General features: G+C 47.4%; 1 protein-coding gene across 1 annotated transcript in view; it reads left to right on the plus strand.

The window, feature by feature from the left end:
- Positions 1-6,861: 6,861 nt before the first annotated feature.
- EPHA10 (EPH receptor A10) overlaps positions 6,862-23,030 on the plus strand; it is a 39,529-nt gene continuing 23,360 nt past the window's right edge. Inside the window, exons 1-5 of the mRNA XM_061186767.1 lie at positions 6,862-6,967; positions 9,219-9,283; positions 9,994-10,672; positions 15,486-15,641; positions 16,160-16,510. Of these exons, the coding sequence (XP_061042750.1) occupies positions 6,862-6,967; positions 9,219-9,283; positions 9,994-10,672; positions 15,486-15,641; positions 16,160-16,510 (1,357 nt within the window). The remainder of the gene's footprint in view (positions 6,968-9,218; positions 9,284-9,993; positions 10,673-15,485; positions 15,642-16,159; positions 16,511-23,030) is intronic.

Raw genomic sequence — 23,030 nt, forward strand, 5'->3', positions numbered from 1 at the left:
TATAAATAAAAAATAGTTTAAAATTATATATATATAATTATATATATATTTTAAACTAGTTTTCCATGATTGCCATGGTGATTACAGCATGCATCCTTGACTTGTTAAATTTTAATATAAATTAATTCTTTTACCACTTCCTGAACAATACAAGAATCTTAAAATATTTTAATTCCATTTATCTGCTCCCACACCATGTGCCATTTTTGTGGTGTGTTTTAATTCTCCATATGTTTAAAGCTCCACTAGACATTGTTGCTTTATATGGTCTTTGTTCACTTATTTTTACCTATATAGTTACCCTTTCCATTGTTCTTCATTCCTTCCTCATATTGATACTTCCTTTTGAGCTTATTTTCATTCTGCTTGAAAAATTCCCTCTAGTATTTCTTTTAGTGTGGGTCTGTGGATGAATAACTTTTTTCAGATTTTGATTGTCTGAAAACTTACGTATTTTTCTTTCATTTTTGAATGATATTTTCACTGGGTATAGAATTTTAGATTAACTGTTATTTTCTTTCCACACTTTAAAGATAACATTCCATCATCTTCTGGATTTTATCATTTATATTGTTGAGTCTGTTGTTAGTCTTAATGTTGCTCTTTTGGAGGTAATATATCTTTTTTTCCTAATTGCTTTTAACACTTTTTCTTTGTTTTTCGTTTTCAGCAGTTTTCCCATGAAGTGCTTAGGTGTGATTTTCTTTGCATTTATCCTGCTTGGGATTGAGTATATGTCTTTCACCAATCTTAGAAAATTTTTAACTACTCTATTGTCAAATATTGCTTCTTTCCCATTTTCTCTCTCCTATCTTTCTAGGACTCTAATTTTTTGTATTTAAGCATTTTCATCATGTCCCATATGTCTATCCCTCTCTTCTTTATATTTTTCATTCTTTTCTTTCTCTGAATACTTCAGTATGGATATTATATACTGATCTATCTTCCAGCTCCTTAATCCTAAAATGAGCTGTGTCTAATCTGATGTTAGGTCCATTTATTGTGTTAAATACATTGTTGTATTTTTCAGTCCTAGGATTGCAATTGCATTCCTTTGTAGAATATCCAGGTTTGGAGATTACCTAGCACTCTACCGCAATCCCAATGCAAAATCTTGCTGTTCTACACAGATCTACCTCATTCAGTTAAATGAACGAAAAAAAAAATCTCAGTTTTGTTCAAGCCAGTTTTAGTTGGGTTTCCAGTTACATAAAACTGAAAATTCTTAACTGAAAGTGTTGAGATATCTCTCTTCATGGTGCCAAGATGGTTGCAGCAGCCCAGATGTCAAATGCAGACAAGATTTAGAGAAGAAGTGGGATGTTGCCTCATGCAACGCTTTTTATTAGGAGGGAAAACACTTTCTAGAATTCCCAATCAGAAAACCTGGGTTGTATCACATGTCCATGCCTAAGGTGACCCTGACACATTGGAATGGATTGAAAATGATTAGCCAGTAACAATCTTTGCTTATCCTTGAATTTGGTGAGAGGGCCATCTTCTCTGAGCAAAGGACTACAGTAAATGAATATCCAGACAAAATTGGGGCTCCCTCAGCAATTAAAAATATGAGAGGAGCAAGGTCTTGGGTAGATAATCAATGCTGTTTACCTCACTAACAGATACACATTTATTTTCTGTAAAAAGATGTGTGTGTGTGCATGCGTGTGTGTGTGCGTGTGTATAGAAAATATCAGGGAGGGTACGTATCAGTGTGTCAACATGGTTTAAATTTTGAAATGGGACTATATGGGATGGAATGAATGGATATTTTCACTTTTTACTTAAAATATTTTTATTAGTTTATGTTACTTTGGTCACTTAAATTTAAAAGGATGAAAATTCCCTGGCGGTCCAGCGGTTAGGACTTGGCGCTTTCACTGCCAGAGGCCCTGGTTTAGTCCCTGGTCAGGGAACTAAGATCCCACAAGCCATGCGGTGCAGCTAAAAATAAATAAATAAATTTAAAAGGACTGCTTCAGTCTTAAAATGGGCTGCTCAGAAATGCAACTAGGATTTAAACAAAAAAACAGTCAGACGCGTATGTTGATGGATCCCATTCCCGGGTCTGGCCCCTAGCATGGTCACTCAGGTGCCAGTAACAGGTTTATCCTTACTGGGGATTTGGAGGCACAAGGCTCTTGGAACCCGATGCCATCAGTTATTTAAACCATCCAACTTCCTTCTCTCACACTCTCAAAGCAGACTTCACATCATAAATTGGCTTCCTGTGCACATTTTCCTACAGGGGAAGAATTTGCTGGACATGGCAATGTGAGCATTCTGGTCCCTTTGGCAGTTGCATTTCTCATCGTATATTAATACATTGGTTCTTTGGCTCAGATAGCAAGCTAAGAGCTGAGTTACTATGATCTACTTCCCAAACCCCCACCCCCACCCCCAGTATATAGGCTCTCTCTTAATGCTGTTAAAGTCAAGTTTATGAGCTTGGACCATGATGAATTCACAAAGGTAAATGTCACCTCTGAGGCCACTTGGCAGCTGGCTAGCCAGCTTGCCCTGATGACACTCCTGTCTCTTCAAGCACATTTCCTTCAGGCTCCTGTGCTTTCTAGCCACATTCATGTCAACCAGCTGTCTCTTTCTTTATCCTTCATTCTGTCTTTTCCTCTATGACTGTCTCTCTAATTCTATTGCTCTCTCTTCCTACCTCACCACCTAACCTTCTTTTATCCTTTCCTTTTTTCTTTCTGTTTTTCACCTTAATTAACCATGGACTTGAATAATAAAATATACCAGAAATATGTGCCAGGAACTGTGCTGGGCCATACATATAAATATATTTTGACCTCACAATAACTCTGAAAAGTGTTTTTATCTCTATTTTACAGAGGGGAAAGTAGAGGCTGATAAAAGCTAAGCAGATGTGTTTGATAATTTAAAGTTTTACTGCTTAATTTTCAAAGTCAATAAATTTAATGTTTTATATTTGCTTTATCTTAGACAATAAAATTTGAACATTATTTTTGCCTGTGAATCTATTGTCTTAGAAAAAAAAATCACCTTAGCTCTGTTTATTTCTTTCTTAGGCTGGAGAGTGGGAGATGGAATGGAAGAGGAAAGAGACAAATTGGAGATGTTTCTTTGAGCAGTAGGGCTCCCCACTGCTTTTTGCACCCTTCCTCTCCTCTTTCTTGAGAGTAGGGCTTGGCCCTGATTTCTCTGGAGCAATCTTAGTCTTCTTCATGAAGGAGATGACCTTCTCTGTTCAGCCAGGACAAATGTACTTCCTGTATCTGTGCAAAAGGAATAGATCAAATTTTCAGCCCCTAGATATGTAACTTTCAAAAACTTGGAGATGGAGGTTGCAGTAAAGTTGGATCTGCTCCCTGGAAGACCACTTCTCTATATTTGGATGTTGAGCTATACTTCTCAGCTCCAGCAGGTGTTTCCTCAGCATCCTGGAGGTAGTGAGGTAAAAGTAGAGAGAAGCATCTCTGCCATCATTACCTCATATGGGGTTTGAGAGGAGTAGAAGAGAAAACTGGAATTTTGGGGTTTTTTAATGCTCAGAACTGAATTCGGTTTATTTTCTTTCATTATCAGCTTTAGAACTATTTCAAGAAATTGTGTATTATCCAAAAACATCACTTCAACATTATATCTTAATAAAGCACACCACTACTCTCTGTGATTAACCAAAAATACCTATGACAACTTACGTGGCCTAATTTTAGAGGATCCCCAATCTCTTCTCTTCCACCTTAGTCTCATTCTGGTCAGGTACTTGTAATATAGTTTTATTATCACATTTCAATTGTGAAACAATGAAATTTCCAAACAAAAATCCCACAGAACTACCATTTTTCTAATAAAAATGTTACACTGCTATGGTTGCTTCTCACATACAATATTTACCCCATATTCAAGTTTCTGATAAATCAACTGTAAGTTGAAATTCTGTCTCTGAGGCATTTCCCGGTATACTAGGCAGTGCATTTGAAAAGATATTATATTGCATTTAGTCTATAATAATTATCTTTTAAGCATCTCTATATAATTAACAACCATTCAAAAAGAAAGTGCAAATGAGAGAGAACAAAAACTGGGTTCCAGGCACCTACACTCTTATTCCAGGGAGTAAGGCTGATTGTCTCCTGGAGACTCGAATATTTGGATCTTGGTTATAGGCTGGAGGGGCAGGCAGAGAGACCTGGGCTGAGAATCAGAGCGCAGCAGCAGAGAAGTCCCAGGTCCAGTTGAAAATGGAGGCTACAGACGCTGGTAGGTTCAGCACCACGGACAGAAACAAGACTGCCGCTGGCCCTCGGGCTCATAATTAAGCACCAAGGTCAGAACCCCCTGCAGCCCCCCCCCCCCCCCAGCCCCGCGCTTGCTATTCCAGGGAGGGATCTAACCTGGTCCCTGGTTGACTGGCCCCTAGCACTTAAAGTTCGCAATAAACCACAATTTAGTTTCCATCTAAAGCCCTCCTGAATTTCTACACTGAGGTGTGTCTATTCCGCAGCCTCCTGGTGAGAGTAGAGTTGCCTTGGAGCAACTCTTATTAAGATCCGGCTGATTCGCATATATCCGCATACACTGGGGCTTCTCCGTTCTGCTTTTATTATAAATGAATTGTTCAAACGAAGAAAGAGAAGGTTTATTTCGCTCCTTCTCTTCCTCTTCTTTCCCTTATTCCTAGGGTCTCAATCTGGTGATTTCCCCAAGGTACCTGCAGGTGTGTGTTGTAGGAGAGGGTGGGAACCAGACCATCCTATGTGGTTTTCCCCAGATAATTTCCCTCATCTGTTTGCCTTCTGAATGATCCTTGTGAGGATCATAGGGAGTCTGCATTCTGTTTTAGCATATGGTCAGAACCTCTGGGCTGAAGTCCCTGGAGCTCAGGGACTGAAGAAGACATGGCTGGAGCCTTAGAGACTCCAAAGAGGAAGGGACCCCGTTTTGAAGAGAGGGATGAGGGGTGGTTGAGTGAGGACTCATTGTGAAATGAAAGGAGTCCTGGGTCTCCAAGCAGCTTCTAAAAATACCGTCTCCCAGCGCTGGGGGAAGGGGGAGGGGAAAATCGAGCGTGCGGAGAATAAAGATGGGAAGGAGGTGGGAACGTAAGAGCCCTTCTTCAGGTAGATCTGATTTCAGAGCCTCCGCCTGCATTCAAGGGCCAGCAGGATGCCACATCTCCTTCTGCTTCCTCAGCGAGCTTCAGTCTTCTGCGGTCTCCGAGCCTCAGTCCCTCCTGATGACCTTTCTTTCTATGGGCAAAGGAGCTCAGTTCCTCCCAGTCACTATGCCTATTGCTGCTGTCCAGCGACTATGTCTGTGAGCGAGCAAGTGTGCTTGTACACATACCACACAAACACACACACACACAGAAGTGACACATGAAAGTGCCTTGTAAATGACCAGCGTTCCATGATACCAGAAATTTTCATTCTATTTGGGGCTCAGAGAAGTATGGATTGTGGTCGAGACAGTGTGATTGACCCAGGTATCCTCAGCACAGAGCATGGCACCCAGTAACTGTTGGCTGAAGAGTTGTGGAATACATATATACAAGATGCACAGACATCCAGGCCATGCAGGACTCACATTCATTCTCAAGGCTTCTCCGGCTACTATAGCCTCCAAAGGAGAGGGGTTGCGTCCCCCAAGAAAAGAGCTCTGAAAAGCCACAGGGTGGGTGGAGCTTTCTCCGCTCAAGTTCAGTCCAGATGGCGGCGCTCAACAGCCGCCTCCCTCATCCTGGAGGGCCCCAGCCCTTCCCACCATCAATGCCTTAAACCCTCAGCTAGCACATAAATGACCTTCACTAGATAGAGGTCGTGTTCCACGTTTCCTTTCGGCTTCTTCAGCGCTGGGTGAACTCTGCGAGGATTGCTCCTCCTCTCTCGCTGATGCCTGGGAGTCCGGCCGCTGCGCTCCTCGCCAGTCCCCTGGGGTGGGCGGAGAGGGATTATAAGGGGGGGGGGGAACTCCAGGCTCTGAGCAGACTGGGGAAAGGGGTGGTTGTGGAGAGGGCTGCCTGTGCCCTGGCAGCAGGAGCAAGAACCTGAGGAACCAATCATTCATGCAAAATCTATCACCGCCCATCCTGGCGTCCACATGGTTTCCCAGCCTCGGAAGGGCTGCTGGTAGGGTGGGACTCTGTCTTCCACTTTACTCTCCTTTCTCGAGTAGCTCTCGGGGTCGGGCTTGGCCTCTTCCTCCAGCCGCTCTGTGTGTGTGTGTGTGTGTGTGTGTGTGTGTGTGTGTGTGTGTGTGTGTGTGTGTGTGTGTAGAGGGCGGGGAGAAAGGGGGCGGGGTGGAGCCACGAGATACGAGAAGCCGAAGACCCAGGAAGAAACCGAGGGCTGGGAGATAGAGGAGCTTCCCAGAGCTTGGGGTCACGATACCAGGCTTCAAAACCTCCTGCAAGTCCTGGGTACAAGGGGTCTTCCAGGTTAGCTCAGAGGCTGCAAGTGTCGTTGCCTCCCAGAGGTTCGCTCTTCCTTAAGCCACGCCCACATCGCCTACTTCTCAGGAACGAGAGGCTAAGGTTCAGCGCTCTGGGCCACCAACGTCAGCTCATCCCCCTCCCCACGAGCCCAAATGGCTCTCAGCGCTGCCCCACCCCCACGGTTTGGGGACTGGCGGGACCCCTTCCTTCCCCCCCTCCAATTTGCTGATCCGCCCCTGGCCTATGAAACTCCACCCCTCCACCTTCTGCTGGCGGGGATTGGTGGACTTCCCGCGGCGGTGCATAATGCTTGGTCCCCATGGATGATGGTCACCGGCGAGATCCCGCCCCCCGCCGGCGCTGGGGTCCGGGGACACTGCTCAGCGGTGCTGGGGCTGGCGCGGCTCGAGCCGCCGCCGCACTGACAGCTCGGTCTGCGGACCATGGAGACCGGCGTCGGCCCACATCCGCTGCGCCTGTTCATCTGCCTGATGCCGCTCTGTCTCGCCTTGCTTTTGGGACCAGGGAGGCCCGGGACCGCCGAGGAAGGTGAGGAGACTGGTGGCGGTTCTTGGAGGCTGGGGTGCCAAAATACAGGAGGCTGGAGAGCTGGGGTGCTGGGAGAAGGAGTCGTATGGAGAGACCGGAGTCGGTATTGGGGTTTGAAGCAAGCGGGCAGCGGGAAGCAAAGAACCGGAGACACGGAGGGAAAGGTGGCTAAACAACGGAGAAGAGAGGAGCATTGAGGAGCTCGGGGGCTGGAGACCTGGGAGGCTGGGGAAGAAAGAGACCAGGAACCGTGGGAGCCAGAGGCGGCGGTTCAGGGGCCGGTGAGACGGACAGGCTGAGCAATTGGATGTGGGAGGTGTGGGGGCAGGGAGATGCGGAGGTGAGATCAGAGTACGGGGAGACGGGATGGAGCCCGAACGGCGGGGGGCTAGGGGACCACTGCGTGGAGAGCAGGAGGTAGAGCGCCGGAGCCGCGGCGGGGGCGCGGGGTCTGGAGGCGAGGGTGGCGGGGCGCGCGTGGGGGCCGGGGTGTGTCTGGGTCCGGGAGCTGCCCGACGTGCTGACCAGGAAGCTGTCCGCAGTGCTGATTTTGAAGCGTAGACTAACCAGCGCTATCCGAGTTGCCGGGTTTGGGGCTGCCCACTGGACCAGAGCCCCCGTCTTGCCTAGATTTGGGGGAGCTGTACTCTCAGTTGAATCCAGAGGCGTAATATCCAGGTGCAGAATCCGGAGGCGCTGGAATCTGAGGCGTTGGCCTCGGGGTTGGTCGGGGCGCTGGATCTCTGATGCTTTCTAATATGCAATTCTGATGTGCTGTAAGTTATACCGAAATCAGGAAGCTGTCAGCGGTCCTGCCCATTGTCACTGACGCCTCTGGGGCCAACACTCTTAAAGGCCTCACCTTGGAGCCCCACCCCCTTGCTTAAGCTCCAGATGAGGAATCTTCCAAGATTTGGGGATGGCCTGGGCTCCTGTCTCTGAGTTGCTGCTGTGCTGTCCAAACCAGTGCTTCTTGGGACCGATGCTGAGAGCGGAATTCAGACTGCTGGTCAGATGCCTCCTGGGGGAAGAAAGTGACTTCAAGCCTCTCTGGTATAGGAGGGGCCATGGCTTTATGTATTAAAGGAACCCTGACAGTCTTCCAAAAGGCAGTAGAGGTGACAGCCCCTGGGAAAGGGGCTGGCTGAGGAGATGAGAGGTTTTTATCTCTGTTGCTGCCGGCAGGGTCTCTCTACTTCGTTTTCCCCAGAGGCCTTGGGAGTCAAACTAAAAAGGTTCAAGTCTTCTCCATCCCTGGTGACCCCAGACCTCAGAAGAACCCCCAAGTATGAGTGAATTCAGGGATGTATACAGGAATCCTTTGATATGCTCACTTTCCTCCCTTTTCTTGACACTCAGTTATAATTTAGGGAACCTGGGAAGGCGGGGGGATCACTGATCCCCCATTTAAAAGCCAGTCTTATGGTACTTGTCATGGATTCTGTGCCAGGCTGAATAATGACTCCCCAAATATTTCCATATCCTAATCCCCAGAATCTGTGTATGTTATCATAAATGGCAATAGACTTTGCAGATGTGGTTAAGGATCTTGAGTTGGAGAGATTACCCTGGATTATATGGGTGGCCCAGTTGTAATCACAATAGTCTTTATAAGAGGGACACAGGAGCAGTCAGAATCAGAGAAGGCAATGTGATGACAGAAGCAGAGATTGGAATGGTATGTTTTGAAGATGGAGGAAGGGGCCACAAGCCAAGGAATCCAGGTGGCCACTAGAAGCTGAAGAAGGCAAGGAAATGGATTCTCCCCGTTGAGCCTCCAGTCTTGCCGACACCCTCACTTTAGACCAGTGAAACCGATTTTCAACTTCTGACATCCAGAACTGTAAGAGAATAAAGTTTTGTTGTTTTAAGCCACTAAGTTTGTGGTAATTTGTCACAGCAGCCAGAGGAAACTAATACAGGCTCCCTCCCTAATCATTGTGGCTACCTTTATTTAGACTAGAGCTACTCACACCTCCTCATGGGGAGGTATGGAGTGGAAAAACCTTGTTTGTGTCCTTCACCACATTCTCTGTTTCCTCAGTTAGCATTTTTTTTTTTCGGCCGCGCTGCGAGGCTTAGTTGCCCAACCAGGAATTGAACCTGGGCCCTCAGCAGTGAAAACACAGAGTCCTAACCACTGGACCGCCAGGGAATTCCCTCCGTTAGCAAGTTTAAAGTGAACTCACCAAAGGATCTCATACTCCTGAACTTCTGGCTTTCTGACACTTCTGTTCTCCCCTCTCTCTAGTCATCCTCCTGGATTCCAAAGCCTCCCAGGCTGAGCTGGGCTGGACTGCACTGCCGAGTAATGGGGTAAGTGTAAACCTTTCCTTCCCTGTCCCAAGGATCCTCTGGTGGTCCAGGATTCAGTCCCTTTATCTCCCCATGGTTACATCAGATCAAAATGGTCCTCCGAGCATGTGGTCTCCAGCAGCCCTGGCTTCAAGCCAGAGTGGCCTATTAGAAAACGTTGAGTCTTCAGTCAGACAAAAAAAAAAAAAAAAAAAAAAAAAGCAAGAAGAGAACTGACTGTGTCTAGGAACAGAAACGTGGCATCTGGATGGAGCCAATGCTGGACGGTGCCTTGCACCCAATAGATCCAGCAAGCAGTGCTGTTGATTGATAGATTGACAGAACAAGCAAGACTTGGAATCCTAAAAGAGGCTTGGAAACTTGTGGTAGTGGTGGGGAGGTGTGGCAGTGTGACAGCAGTTTGGTGTTGTGGAAAGGCACTGGTGGAGAGCCAGGAGACTCCTTTCCTAGCTCTGCTACTAACCCGACGTGTATATCCACTCAAGTCACCTTTCTCTGGAGCCTCAGTTCCCCCGTCAGTTGGACTCAGTTGTCTCCAACGTTTCTCCCAGCTCTGCGTCTTATAATTTCAGGGTTGTGTATAGAGAAGGAGGGGAGAAGAGAATGCAAAATGATGGGGAAAGGGGGTTTCAGCCCGAGTCACCGCCAGGGCTCGACCTCTTGGGGGCGCCTTGGCTCTGAGCTGCCCACATCTTTGTTCTCCTCCCCAGTGGGAGGAGATCAGCGGCGTGGACGAGCACGACCGTCCCATCCGCACCTACCAGGTGTGCAACGTGCTGGAGCCCAACCAGGACAACTGGTTGCAGACTGGCTGGATCAGCCGCGGCCGCGGGCAGCGCATCTTCGTGGAGCTGCAGTTCACACTGCGCGACTGCAGCAGCATCCCTGGAGCCGCCGGCACCTGCAAGGAGACTTTCAACGTCTACTATCTGGAAACCGAGGCCGATCTGGGCCGTGGGCATCCCCGCCCAGGCGGCAGCCGGCCCCGCAAGATCGACACGATCGCGGCGGACGAGAGCTTCACGCAGGGCGACCTGGGCGAGCGCAAGATGAAGCTGAACACAGAGGTGCGAGAGATCGGTCCGCTCAGCCGGCGGGGTTTCCACCTGGCCTTTCAGGACGTGGGCGCATGCGTGGCGCTGGTCTCTGTGCGCGTCTACTACAAGCAGTGCCGCGCTACAGTGCGGGGTCTGGCGGCGTTCCCAGCCACCGCAGCCGAGAGCGCCTTCTCCACGCTGGTGGAGGTGACCGGAACGTGCGTGGCGCACTCAGAAGGGGAGCCCGGCAGCCCCCCGCGCATGCACTGCGGCGCCGATGGCGAGTGGCTGGTGCCCGTGGGCCGCTGCAGCTGCAGTGCGGGATTCCAGGAACGTGGTGACATCTGTGAAGGTATCCAGCGCACTGGGGGGTGTGGTGTGGGAGTGTAGCGCGCAGGTGGCAGTTGGGAGAGAGAGTGTCCTAGATGAAAGAGGCAGGGTGGGGAGTGCGGAAGCCATGGCATGTGGAGCCGGGAGTCCAGACATTTTGCGGTGCTTCCAGTGGGTCCAGCCAGAATCGGTGAGTGAAGTTATTAATGGGAGGTGACTTTGACTCCATATAAGGGGGCATCAGGGACCTATATTTTAGGCAACATGATAAGCACCTCACACAGGCCTTCTTATTTATTCACAGCAATAAAGTCATCATTATCCCTATTTTGCAGATGAGGAAACAGAGGCTCAGAGAGATTAACACCTCACTTGCAGTTAGGAAGTGGGGAACTGGGATTTGAATCCAGATTTGCCCAACTCTCAAGTTCTTTCTACTACACCATGCTGCCTCCCCTGTGCATAAGGAAGAATGTTACAGTAGGCCAACTCTATTAGCTAGGGGCTAGTGGAGTTGGTTGCATTATAGGGAGTGAGCTCCCTGTCACCGACAATATGCAAGTCAGAGGCTGGCAGGGGGATTCAATTTTTTTTTCTTTAAATTTATTTATTTATTTATTTATTTATTTATTTATTTATTTTTGGCTGCATTGGGTCTTTGTTGCTGCGCTCGGGCTTTCTTTAGTTGCAGTGAGCAGGTGCTACTCTTCCTTGCGGTGCGCGGGCCTCTCACTGCGGTGGCCTCTCCCGCTGTGGAGCACGGGCTCCAGGCTCGCGGGCTTCAGTAGTTGTGGCTCGTGGGCTCCAGAGCACAGGCCCAGCAGTCGTGGTGCACGGGCCTAGTTGCTCCGCGGCATGTGGGGTCTTCCCAGACCAGGGCTCAAACTCGTGTCCTCTGCACTGGCAGGCAGACTGGTAACCACTGCGCCACCAGGGAAGCCCAGGCAGGGGGATTCTTGAGCTGGAGAGAGAGATTGGGAGGTTGCACTAGATGACTACTAAGATCCCACCCAACTCTCTCAACTAGAATCACTGCACCCCCTGGGGCAGAGCCTCCATGTTGGGGGTTCTTTTGGACTCTCTGGTCTGTGGGGCACCAGGAACAGATCTCTCCTTCTCTCTCCTATCTGCACCTGGAGGACTGAACGGACTGGGGTAGAGAACACAGGGCGTGGATGGACATATCAAATTGACGGTGTCCATGGTGCATTCAAGTGGAGGTAGCTAGAAAGTGGGTCTGGAGCTCAGCAACAGAGAGATAGATGTTACTTGAAGCTACAGGTGTGGTTGGGACAGACCAGGGAGAATGTGTGGGGTATGAAGCAAGAGGGCCAATGATGAACTCTCACAGAACAGCACTATATGAGGGGAAGTGGAAGAAATGGGTCCCATAAAAAAGACTGCAAGGCAGTGATCAGAGGCTGGAGGAGAGTGTGATTTCATGGCAGCCAAGGGCGATGGAGGTACCCAGGAACGAATGGCCTGCAGTGTTGGTGAGCAGTCAGATAAGGCGAGGATTGGCCAGTGTCTGCCTGGTGGCCCTGGTGAGAGCAGTGTCAGCTGAGGGATGGAGAGAGCAACCAGCTGCAGTGGATTGAAGGACGAAGGCAGCTGAGGAGCTAGAGTCAGGGATCGTAAACACTCTCTGGAGGCGGGGTTTGAAAGGGGAGGAGAGGGCATGGTGTCTTGAGGACATTGGGCGGAGAGAGAATTTTTACTGTAGATGTGAGCCTTGTTTACACATGAGGGAGGAGTCAGTGGGGTACCAAGTGGGGGGTGGTGGGAGCAGTAGGCCTGGGGGAAGAAGTATTTTATTTCCAACGTGGATCAGAATTGCTGACACATGCTGCTAACAAAAAGAAGACCATGTTTTAGTCAGTTTCATTGTTTTTAAATACTCTGCAGACAGTGCCCTACTGCCCACACCCTAAATGGACTGCTTTTATGGCTCCACTCCCTGCACCATCACCAGGAAGAGCTAGTAGAGAAGGGAATTACCAACTGATGGCCTCTCTTCCCCCTGTGAGGTAGGAGAAGAGCATCTGTACCAGTGTACAGTAGAATCCTGGTCTGCCTTATTCACTGCTGTAGCTTCAGAGCCTAGAACAGCACCTGGCTCATATTTGATGCTAAAAAATTGTTGAATGACTGGATCAGGTGTTGGAGGAGGGGGTTTGGATACACACTCTGGGCAATGAGAGGGAGACACACACACACACACACACACACACACACTCAGGAACCCAATGCCGCTTCTGACTTTGGCTAAGACCAGACAAAGGCCATTTGTAATGGCATCAACTCTGCCTTGGGGAGTATGGAGGTGGGGAGGATGCCAGGGAAAGCTTCACAAGGGAGGTGTTATTTTGAACTAGGATTTGGAGAAACATAGGAGTTCACCAGAAGAGAAGGGGTGTAAGATTATAGGACAAGATCCAGAAGTGTGAAAAGAAGAGTTCAGTATGGCATGGGTGGGGTGGTTGGCATTGGGGAGCTGTTGGAGGGTTTCAAGAAGGGAAGGAAACGATCAGATTTGTATTTAGAAAGGGAAGACCCTGCAAGTGCCTTCTGCAGCTATTATAGAGCCCTCTCTAAAGGCAGATGGATGTGGAGGCTTCTCTTTTTAGTGACCATGACTCTTGTTCCTTCTCTCCCAGCCACCAGAGGAATTACTGAAAGACTTGGGGTTTCCCTTGGGGGAAAAATCAGAGTGTATGACTCATGTCTTCAAATCTCTGTAGGACTGCCCTGGAGCAGAGGGACCCAAGCAGACATGCTAAGCTCTACAGGGCACATCAAGCCCCTGCAATGAGGTGGCATGAGGGGGGTTACAGGCAGGGAGGCTGCTTTGGACTCAACATAAAGGAAGCACTTTCTAACTGCCAGCATTGTTCAGCAGAGGTGGCCTCAGAAGGAGGTGGGCTCCCCATTACCAAGTATCTGAGCAAAGACTGTGGCTACTGCTAGGAAAGCTGCTGGAGGGTGGGCCAGTGGGAGTTGAACTAGATGACCCCTGAAATTATAACTCTGAAGGAGGCAGGGGCCGGGAGTCAGGGGTCACTTCCTGAGTCTGCCCCTCAATACAACCTCTTTTAAACAGAGCCTCTCCAAGTAGAAATAAGCAATGCTGTCTCTGATGGGACCAGCCATCTCTAGGACCCCAGACACCCACATACACATGGAGAAAAGGAGCCTCCCACATTCTTTCCCTCCTGCGGTGAGGACCCCCCCCCCCCCCCCCCGCAAACAGATCCCTCTCTTACTTCACAATGGAGGTAGGCAGGCCATGCTTATTATTCTCATTTGACTGATGGTTTCTCAAGGCCAGAGAGGCACAGGAAGTGGCAGAGCTAACACTGGAACCCAGGTCTCCTGAGTCCCAGCCCAGGTGGCTGTTGCCCACTAGACCACGATGTTAGCTAGCCCTGTGCTTCATTCTGAAGGCAGACTTCCAAAGGCTCCTGGACTTTGGAGACCCTGCCCAAAGCTGCCCAAAGCCCAGGACTCTAGGCAACATGGACGCCCGCCCCCCCAACCAAACCTAAGCCTTCCAGATAATGGGAACCCTCAGCCCTCTGCCCTCTCCTCCCAGACAGGCTGAAAGTTCTTCCCAAGTGCTAGTCTGCATCCCTTCTGCTGTGCTATGTCTTCTTGGGGCTGGAGAGCAGCCAGCCTTCCACAAGCAGCTAAACCAGAGGAGAGGGATAGAGAAGTCCTGGCGGGGACAGGGAAGCAGGTGAGGACCACCCAAGCTCTGAGAGGAGGGCCAGGAGCCATTGCTTCCGTCCCTGGCCCAGCTGGTGAGGAATTTTTTAAAGTGGGTGTTTAGCCGTTTCCACTTCAGGCCTGAGTTGGAGGAAGAGTGATTACTACCATTATTGTATAACTGTTGTCTGTACTGGGCTAAGCAGTTTGCATGTTTTATCTCAATCCTCCAAGCACCTTTTTGAGGTAGGTATTCTATACAAGGCTCAGAGAGGTCACGAACTTGCCCAAGGCCACACGGCAAATAAGTGGTGCAACTCAGCTGCAAACCCAGGTTGTTTAGATATAAAAAAAGCCTTTGCTCTTAACCATTGACTTCTGGGGGAGGTGAGAGAAGCAAAGTAACTGAGGAGGTGCCAGGGCTAGAACCAGGGAACTTTCACTGTCCCTCTCCTCTCCACCTGGCTGGCTCCACTTTCAAACGGGAACCAAGTGCGTCAGTAGAGGATTTATGATGCATTAACCCCCAAATAGTGGAGGTGGGAGGAAGCTCTGACAAGTGTGTGTGTGTTTGTGTGCGTCAGAGTTTTTGTCTCTGTAACTGGGAGTGTGTGGGTGTCTGTCCTTGGGTAACTGTGGAACACCCCTTCGAGGCCTCTCTCTTCTGTCCTCACATCAAAACCGGAAAGTTTGGCTCCTTTTCTTCCAGTGGGCATTAGGGCAGTGTGGTGTGGTCTCTCAAACCAGTCGGCTTTAGTTGGAATCCCTCCATTTACTAGCTGTGGGACACTGGGCAAGTTACTTAACCTCTCTTGGACTTAGTTCCCTTATTTAAAAAATGAGGATAAAGCACATACCTCACAGGTTGTTATGAGCATTTAATGAATTACTAAAAGAGAAACACTGCAGTGTTTGCACGTTAAGCGCTTACTAAGGGTTAAGTAATACTACGTCGTTCAGTCACGAGCTGCCACCCCCGGGGCGGTGCTGGAGTAGCTGAGACCCCCCCGCCCCTCACTTCCCCATCACAATTCGAGGAGATAAGGCCCACCACAGTGGGGGCAGTCAGGAAAGCGGGGGGAGCCAGAAGCTGTGGCGGAGCCCCCTCCTCACGCAGTTCCTCCCCGCAGCCTGTCCCCCAGGGTTTTACAAGGTGTCCCCGCGGCGGCCCCTCTGCTCGCCGTGCCCGGAGCACAGCCGCGCCCTGGAAAACGCGTCCACGTTCTGCGTGTGCCAGGACAGCTACGCGCGCTCGCCCAGCGACCCGCCCTCGGCGTCCTGCACCCGTGAGTCCCCCTCCTGAATGCCTTCCGGATGGTGGGTGGGGCGGTCCATAAGGGCGTAATCGAGGCGTTGTGAGGGCAGGGGTTCCACACTCGGCAGCGCCAGGGCGCACGTGGGGGCCAGAGACCCAGACGGCAGAGTGGAGGGAGAGGAGCCTGGGGCGGTGATGGGGACCGGGGCCCGGGGTTGGAAGAAGCAGGACAACAGAGACAGTCCAGACGGAGGGATGAGGTTAGGCTTGTTGGGGGATCACCGTGTGCGCCGCCTACAACCATCCCCGCCCTCACCTCTCCCAACTCTCCAGCCAGGCGGGGCACTCCCGCCCCTCACACTCTGCTGGGTCCCCAGATCCCCAACCTCATCTCCTCACTGACGTCCTCCCACCCCATCACTGACCGCGCCCCACTCCCACATCCCGGCCCTCACTGCTCCACGCCCCCGTCCCTCCCCCTCACTGGCCCCGCCCCCATCCCGCCCTTCCTCCCCCCGCCCCTGACGGCGCCCGCCTCTGTGCCCCTAGGGCCGCCGTCGGCGCCGCGGGACTTGCAGTACAGCTTGAGCCGCTCGCCGCTGGCGCTGCGGCTGCGCTGGCTGCCTCCGGCCGACTCCGGCGGCCGCTCGGACGTCACCTACTCGCTGCTGTGCCTGCGCTGCGGCCGCGAGGGCCCGGCGGGCGCGTGCGAGCCGTGCGGGCCGCGCGTGGCCTTCGTGCCGCGCCAGGCGGGGCTGCGGGAGCGCGCCGCCACGCTGCTGCACCTGCGGCCCGGCGCGCACTACACCGTGCGCGTAGCCGCGCTCAACGGAGTGTCGGGCCCGGAGGCCGCCGCGGGAGCCACCTATGCGCAGGTCACCGTCTCCACCGGCGCCGGGGGTAAGGCCTTCCGCACCCCGCGCGCCCGCCCGTCCAGCCCACCGCGAGCATCCCCACAGCCCGCAGCCACCCCGGATAAACTGCGATCGCTGGTCTTAAACAAAAATCCCCGACCCTGGCGACCCCCATCGAGGTCAGCCCCCTTCCCGAAGGCCACGGAGGAAAGATTGAGGATGCAGGTGACTCTGTGCCTCTGGGCCAGAGAGGTTATGAGTGTTAGTGATTCTGCGGGAGCCAGTGCGTGCTCCTCCTCCTCCTGACCTCGCAGAAAGCCTATGCCCCACATCCAACTCTGCAGTTGCCTTGCCTCTCGTTTCCCGGCAAAAGAGGTGGAAGGTTCCTTAATCTTTTGCCCTCCCTTCTCAAAAATTTCAGTGGGAACCAGAATCATACCTCCTTCTTTCCTGTCTTAGAAAGAGGGACCCTGTGTGTATCCCTCTGACTTCGTCCCTCGACCTCTGCAAGGGTTTTGCTGCATTGTCAACCTCTTTCCTGGTCCCGGAAAAGAGCAAGGAAGCACGGAGGGTCAGACTGTAAGGGGCGATAGAATTCACTGGTCAACACATAACAGTCACATTTCGGAGTCTGGAATTGAGATGAATAAATGAAGACCTACAATCCTTTTATACTACACCTTCCTCATTCTTGACATTTACTTTTGATTTGTCTCACTCAGCTGCGGTACAGCTTCAAGTAATCCTTCAAGTATCCTTTGCAAGAAAGATAAGTGAGTGAGTGGTATGGTCTTTTCATATCTGAGAAGGTATGATCCGTTTGTGACTCTACTTCCCCGTCTGATGGCAGTTGTATTGCAGAATAGTCTGAGGCCAGGGTAATCTTCATTGTTTTGTAGGTGACTTGAATATGAATGTGTACACACATGGATGTTTGTATAATTCTTTAGCCTACTGGTGAAAATAAAATTTAACCAATATTGACCTCTTTTCATTGAGTTTGGCTAGAACATAGTAAACCTTTGGATCTGCATACCTTTTTTTATTCCTGGAAAAATTTTTTTTCAGTTTTTATTTCCAGTTATTACTTTGACTAGAACTTCTGATAACTCTGATCTCTCTCTTAAGACTCTTTCTAAACCTTGAGTTGTACGTCCATTTTCTGATTCTCAAATCTTGTTGCTTCCTTTATCATTTTCAGCTCTTAATCCATTTCCTCCGCCTTTTGGGAGAGATTTCCTAACTTGCCTGATTTTCTGGAACAACAGGTTTTTTTTGTTTTTTTTTTTTTACTATCTCTATTATGATTTAACATTTGCTATTGCATTTACATTTAAAAAAATTCAGAATAGGAAAAGAGCAGCCATAATCCTATTATCCAGAGATATACAACTACTAATATCTTGGAGTATATCCTTCCACATTTTTTTCTATTTCTATATCCATACCTAGAACTATCTACTATAAAACCCCTTTTGTATAATATACGTAACACAAATTTTTATCTGGTATTTCCTGATAACAATCCTGTTTTGATATAGATGGATTTAAAAATCATGTTAAGGAAATACTCTTCTGTTTCCATTTTGTTAATAAAAATACTGAGCTGTCACTGATTGAGTGCTGCTCTGTGTTTGGCACTGTGCAATATGATTTTCTACATTAATTCATTTAAATCGAATGATAATCATCTTTTAGATGATGAAACTGAAGTCTGAGAGGCCAAGTGAATTATCCAAAGTCAGCCAGCTAGTAGTCGAGACCCATCTTTGAACTCAGGTCTGTCTAATACCAAAGCCCTGCTTTTAGCCCCTTGGCCATATAATGCTTTCACTTTTTACTGAACTTTTTAGAAAAATCAGCAATGGATGTTAATTTTACAAAATGCTTCTTGAGCATCTTTCAAGATGACCACTTTTTTTGTCGTTGACCTTTAGATACGATGAATTCTATTAATGGATTTTTTCAATGTGAGTTCTTTTTGCCTTCCTAGATTATACCCTACTGCAGATGAGTGTATTATTCTTTTAATATTTGCTGAATTAATTTGCTTATATTTTAATATTTTTTCCATCTACATTTATAAGAGAGAGTAGTTTTTTTAAATTATTGTGTTCTTTGTCAAGTTTTAGCATTTTGGGCTGGCTTTGAAAAAGGCATCAGGAATAATCTCTTCTTTTTCTCTGTTCTGGAACAGTTTAAATAGCATAATTATCATTCTTTGAAGGCATGCAAAACTGCCTGGGAAACTGTACCTTGCTGATGTTCCCAATCTTGTCTATAACTTCTTCTTGAATCAGTTTTGTTAATCTGTACTTTCATAGAAAATCTTTTGATGATCTTTTTCTAATTTATTAGCCCAGAAATGCTTATTTAAAAACTTTCCATAGTATCTGGAGTTAACTCTACTTTCTCTTTCTTCATGTTGTGTCCTGTGATTTCTTTTTTAAAATTATTCTGGTCAGAAGTTTATTTTATTGGTTTTGACAAATAACCAGCTCTTGAACTTATCAATTCCACTGCTCTTTACTTTTGTCACTTATTTTATGATTTTATCTTTATTAATACCATCCTCTTGATTTCCTGAAGTCTTTTTCTAGGTGAGTTCAGTGCTTAGTTGTTGTTTTTTTTTAATATTTATTTATTTATTTGCCTGTGCCAGGTCTTAGTTGCAGCACGTGGGATCTTTGTTGCTGCAGGCAGGATCTTCATTGCAGCATTCGGGCTCTTAGTTGCAGCATGCGGGATCTTTAGTTGTGGCATGCATGTGGGATCTAGTTCCCTGACCAGGGATCGAACCCTGCATTGGGAGCACGGAGTCTTAACCGCTGGACCACCAGCGAAGTCCCAGTGCTTAGTTTTTATATTATAGTTTTAATATTTTAAGCCTATGAAATTTCCTCTGAGAATAGCTTTGGTCACATCCAGTATGTTTTTATACATAATATATCACATTGTTCATACTGTCATTTTCTTTGTAGATATAATTCACATACCATAAAATTTCACTTACCTTTTAAAGTGTACAATTCAGTCATTTTTCCTAGCAACTATCACAAACTCTCTAATTCCAGAACATTTTCATCATCCCCAAAAGAAACCCATTAACAGTCACTCCCCATTCCTCCCACCCCCTCCAGCCCCTCATAACTACTAATCTACTCTCTGTTTCTACGGATTTGCCTATTCTGGGCATTTTATATACATGGAATTATACAGTATGTGGACTTTTATGTCTGGCTTTTTTCACTTAGCATAATGTTTTCAAGGTTTGTCCATGTTGTAGTATGTATCAGTATACCATTCCTTTTTATGGCTGACTAACGTTTCATTGTATGGATATACCACAATGTTGTGTATTCATTCATCAGTTTATGGACTTTGGACTGTTTCTGCTTTTTGGCTATTAGAGTAATGCTGCTATGAACATTAATGTACAAGTTTTTGTGGAAACATAGGTTTTCAGTCCTCTTGGGTATATACTTAGGAGTGGAATTGCTAGGTCATATGATGTCATAGACTGAATTGTCTCTCCCAGATTCATATGTTGAAGCCTTAACCCCCAGTGTGACTGTATTTGGAGATAGGGCCTTTAAGGAAATAATTAAGGTTAATGAGATCATAAGGGCGAGGCCCTAATCCCAAGGACTAGTGTCCTTACGAGAAGAGGAACAGACACCAGAGCTCATTTGCTCTCTTTGTGCATACACAGAGGAAAAGACAGGTGAGGACACAGCAAGAAGGTGGCTGTCTGCAAGTCAGGAAGAGAGCCCTCACTAGAATACAAATATGAATCTGCAAGCATCGTCTGGGACTTCTAGCCTTTAGAACTGTGAGAAAATACATTTTTGTTGTTTAAGCCACCCAGTCTACAGTATCTTGTTATGGCAGCCTGAGCTGACCAATACATATGGAAACTTTTTTATCTTTTTGAGGAGCTGCTGAACTTTTTGAGGAATTGCCAGACTGTCTTCCAAAGCAACTGTACCTTTTTACATTCCCACCAGCAACTGTACAAGGCTTCCAGTTTCTCCACCTCCTCACCAACACTTGTTTGTCTTGCTGATTTTAGCCATCCTAGTGGATATGAAATGGTATCTCACTGCAGTTTTAGTTTACATTTCCATAATGACTAATGATGTTGAACCTCTTTTCATGTGCTGGGTTTTCTTTTTGTCATTGAGTTATAAGAGGTTTTTTGTCTAATCTGTATATTCTGTATACCTTTGTATTACTTTCTTAGGGCTGCTATAACAAAGTACCAAAAATTGGATGGCTTAAAACAAAAGAAATTTCTTGTCTCACACTTCTGGAAGCTAGAAGTTTGAAATCAAGGTGTCAGCTGGGCCATGCTTTCTCTGACTGCTCTAAGGGAGAATCCTTCCTTCCTTCCAGCCTCTGGTGTTTGCTGGCAGTCCTTGGCCTTCCGTGGTTTGTAGATGCATCACTCCAGTCACATGGCCCTCTTTTCCCTGTGTGTCTCCACATCATCTTCTCTCTATGAGAGTCCCTCTCTGTGTCTAAATTTCCCCCCATTCAGAAGAACACCAGTCACATTGGATTAGGGCCCACCCAAATGACTTCATGTTGACTTGATTACCTCTGTGAAGACCATATTTCCAAATAAAGTCACATTCTAGAGGTACTGGGGGTTAGGACCTCAAAATATCTTTTTTGGGGGACACAGTTCAACACATAATGACCATTATGATACATGGTTTGCTAATATTTTCTCCTACTCTGTGGGTTGCCACTCACTTTTTTTTCCAACAGAGATGTAATTGACATATAACATGATATTAACTTAAGGTATACAACTTAATGATTTGATATTTGTATATATTGTAAAATGATTACACAATAAGTCTAGATCATCCACAGCCACACATAGTTACAAGAACTCTTAAGATCTACTCTCTTAGCAATTTTTTTTTTTTTTTGGCCACACTGCACAGTTTGCGGGATCTTAGTTCCCTGACCAGGGATTGAACCCAGGCCTTTGGCAGTGAATATGTGGAGTCCTAACCACTGGACCGTCAGGGAAGTCCCAGCAATTTTCAAATATACAATATAGTATTATTAACTATAGTCACCACGCTGTACATTACATCTCCAGGACTTATTTATTTTATAACAGGAAGTTTATACCTTTTGACCACCTTCACCCGTTCTTTAAAAAAATTTTTTTTAACTTCTTTATTGGAGTATAATTGCTTTACAATGTTGTGTTAGTTGCTGCTGTATAACAAAGTGAATCAGCTATACATATACATACGTTCCCCATATCTCCTCCCTCTTGCATCTCCCTCCCACCCTCCTTATCCCACCCCTCTAGGTGGACACAAAACACCAAGCTGATCTCCCTGTGCTATGCGGCTGCTTCCCATTAGCTATCTGTTTTACATTTGGTAGTGTATATATGTCCATGCCGCTCTCTCACTTCGTCCCAGCTTACCCTTCCCCCTCCCTGTGTCCTCAAGTCCATTCTCTACGTCTGCGTCTTTATTCCTGTCCTGCCCCTAGGTTCTTCAGAACCATTTTTTTTTTTTTTTTTAGATTCCATGTATATGTGTTAGCATACGGTATTTGTTTTTCTCTTTCTGACTTACTTCACTCTGTATGACAGACTCTGGGTCCATCCACCTCACTACAAATAACTCAATTTCGATTCTTTTTATGGCTGAGTAATATTCCATTGTATATATGTGCCACATCTTCTTTATCCATTCATCTGTCAATGGACACTTAGGTTGCTTCCATGTCCTGGCTATTGTAAATAGAGCTGCAATGGACATTGTGGTACATGACTCTTTTTGAATTATGGTTTTCTCAGGATATATGCCCCGTAGTGGGATTGCTGGGTCATATGGTAGTTCTATTTTTAGTTTTTTAAGGAACCTCCATACTGTTCTCCATAGTGGCTGTATCAATTTACATTCCCACCAACAGTGCAAGAGGGTTCCCTTTTCTCCACACCCTCTCCAGCATTTATTGTTTGTAGATTTTTTGATGATGGCCATTCTGACTGGTGTGAGGTGATACCTCATTGTAGTTTTGAGTTGCATTTCTCTAATGATTAACCTTCACCCATTTTGCCCACCTCTCACCTCCACCTCTGGCAGCCACCTGTCTTTCACTTTCTTAGTAGTGTCCTTTGAAGCTCAGAGTTTTAAATTTTGATCAAGTCCAGTTTATCTATTTTTCTTTAGTTGCTTGTGCTTTTGGTTTCATATCTAAGAAACCATTGCCTAAATCAAGGTCATGAAGACTTACACCTGTGTTTTCTTCTAGTATTGTAGTTTCGACTAAAATTATTTTATTTTATTTATTTATTTTTATATTTATTTTTGGCTGCATTGGGTCTTTGTTACTGCGCACGGGCTTTCTCTAGTTGCGGCGAGCAAGGGCTACTCTTTGTTGCAGTGCGCGGCCTTCTCATTGCAGTGGCTTCTTTTGTTGTGGAGCACAGGCTCTAGGCACGCAGGCTTCAGTAGTTGTGGCACACAGGCTCAGTAGTGTGGCTCGCGGGCTCTAGAGCGCGGGCTCAGTAGTTGTGGAGCACAGGC

This window comes from Eubalaena glacialis, chromosome 3, assembly GCF_028564815.1.
Source record: "Eubalaena glacialis isolate mEubGla1 chromosome 3, mEubGla1.1.hap2.+ XY, whole genome shotgun sequence".
Taxonomy (NCBI): domain Eukaryota; kingdom Metazoa; phylum Chordata; class Mammalia; order Artiodactyla; family Balaenidae; genus Eubalaena; species Eubalaena glacialis.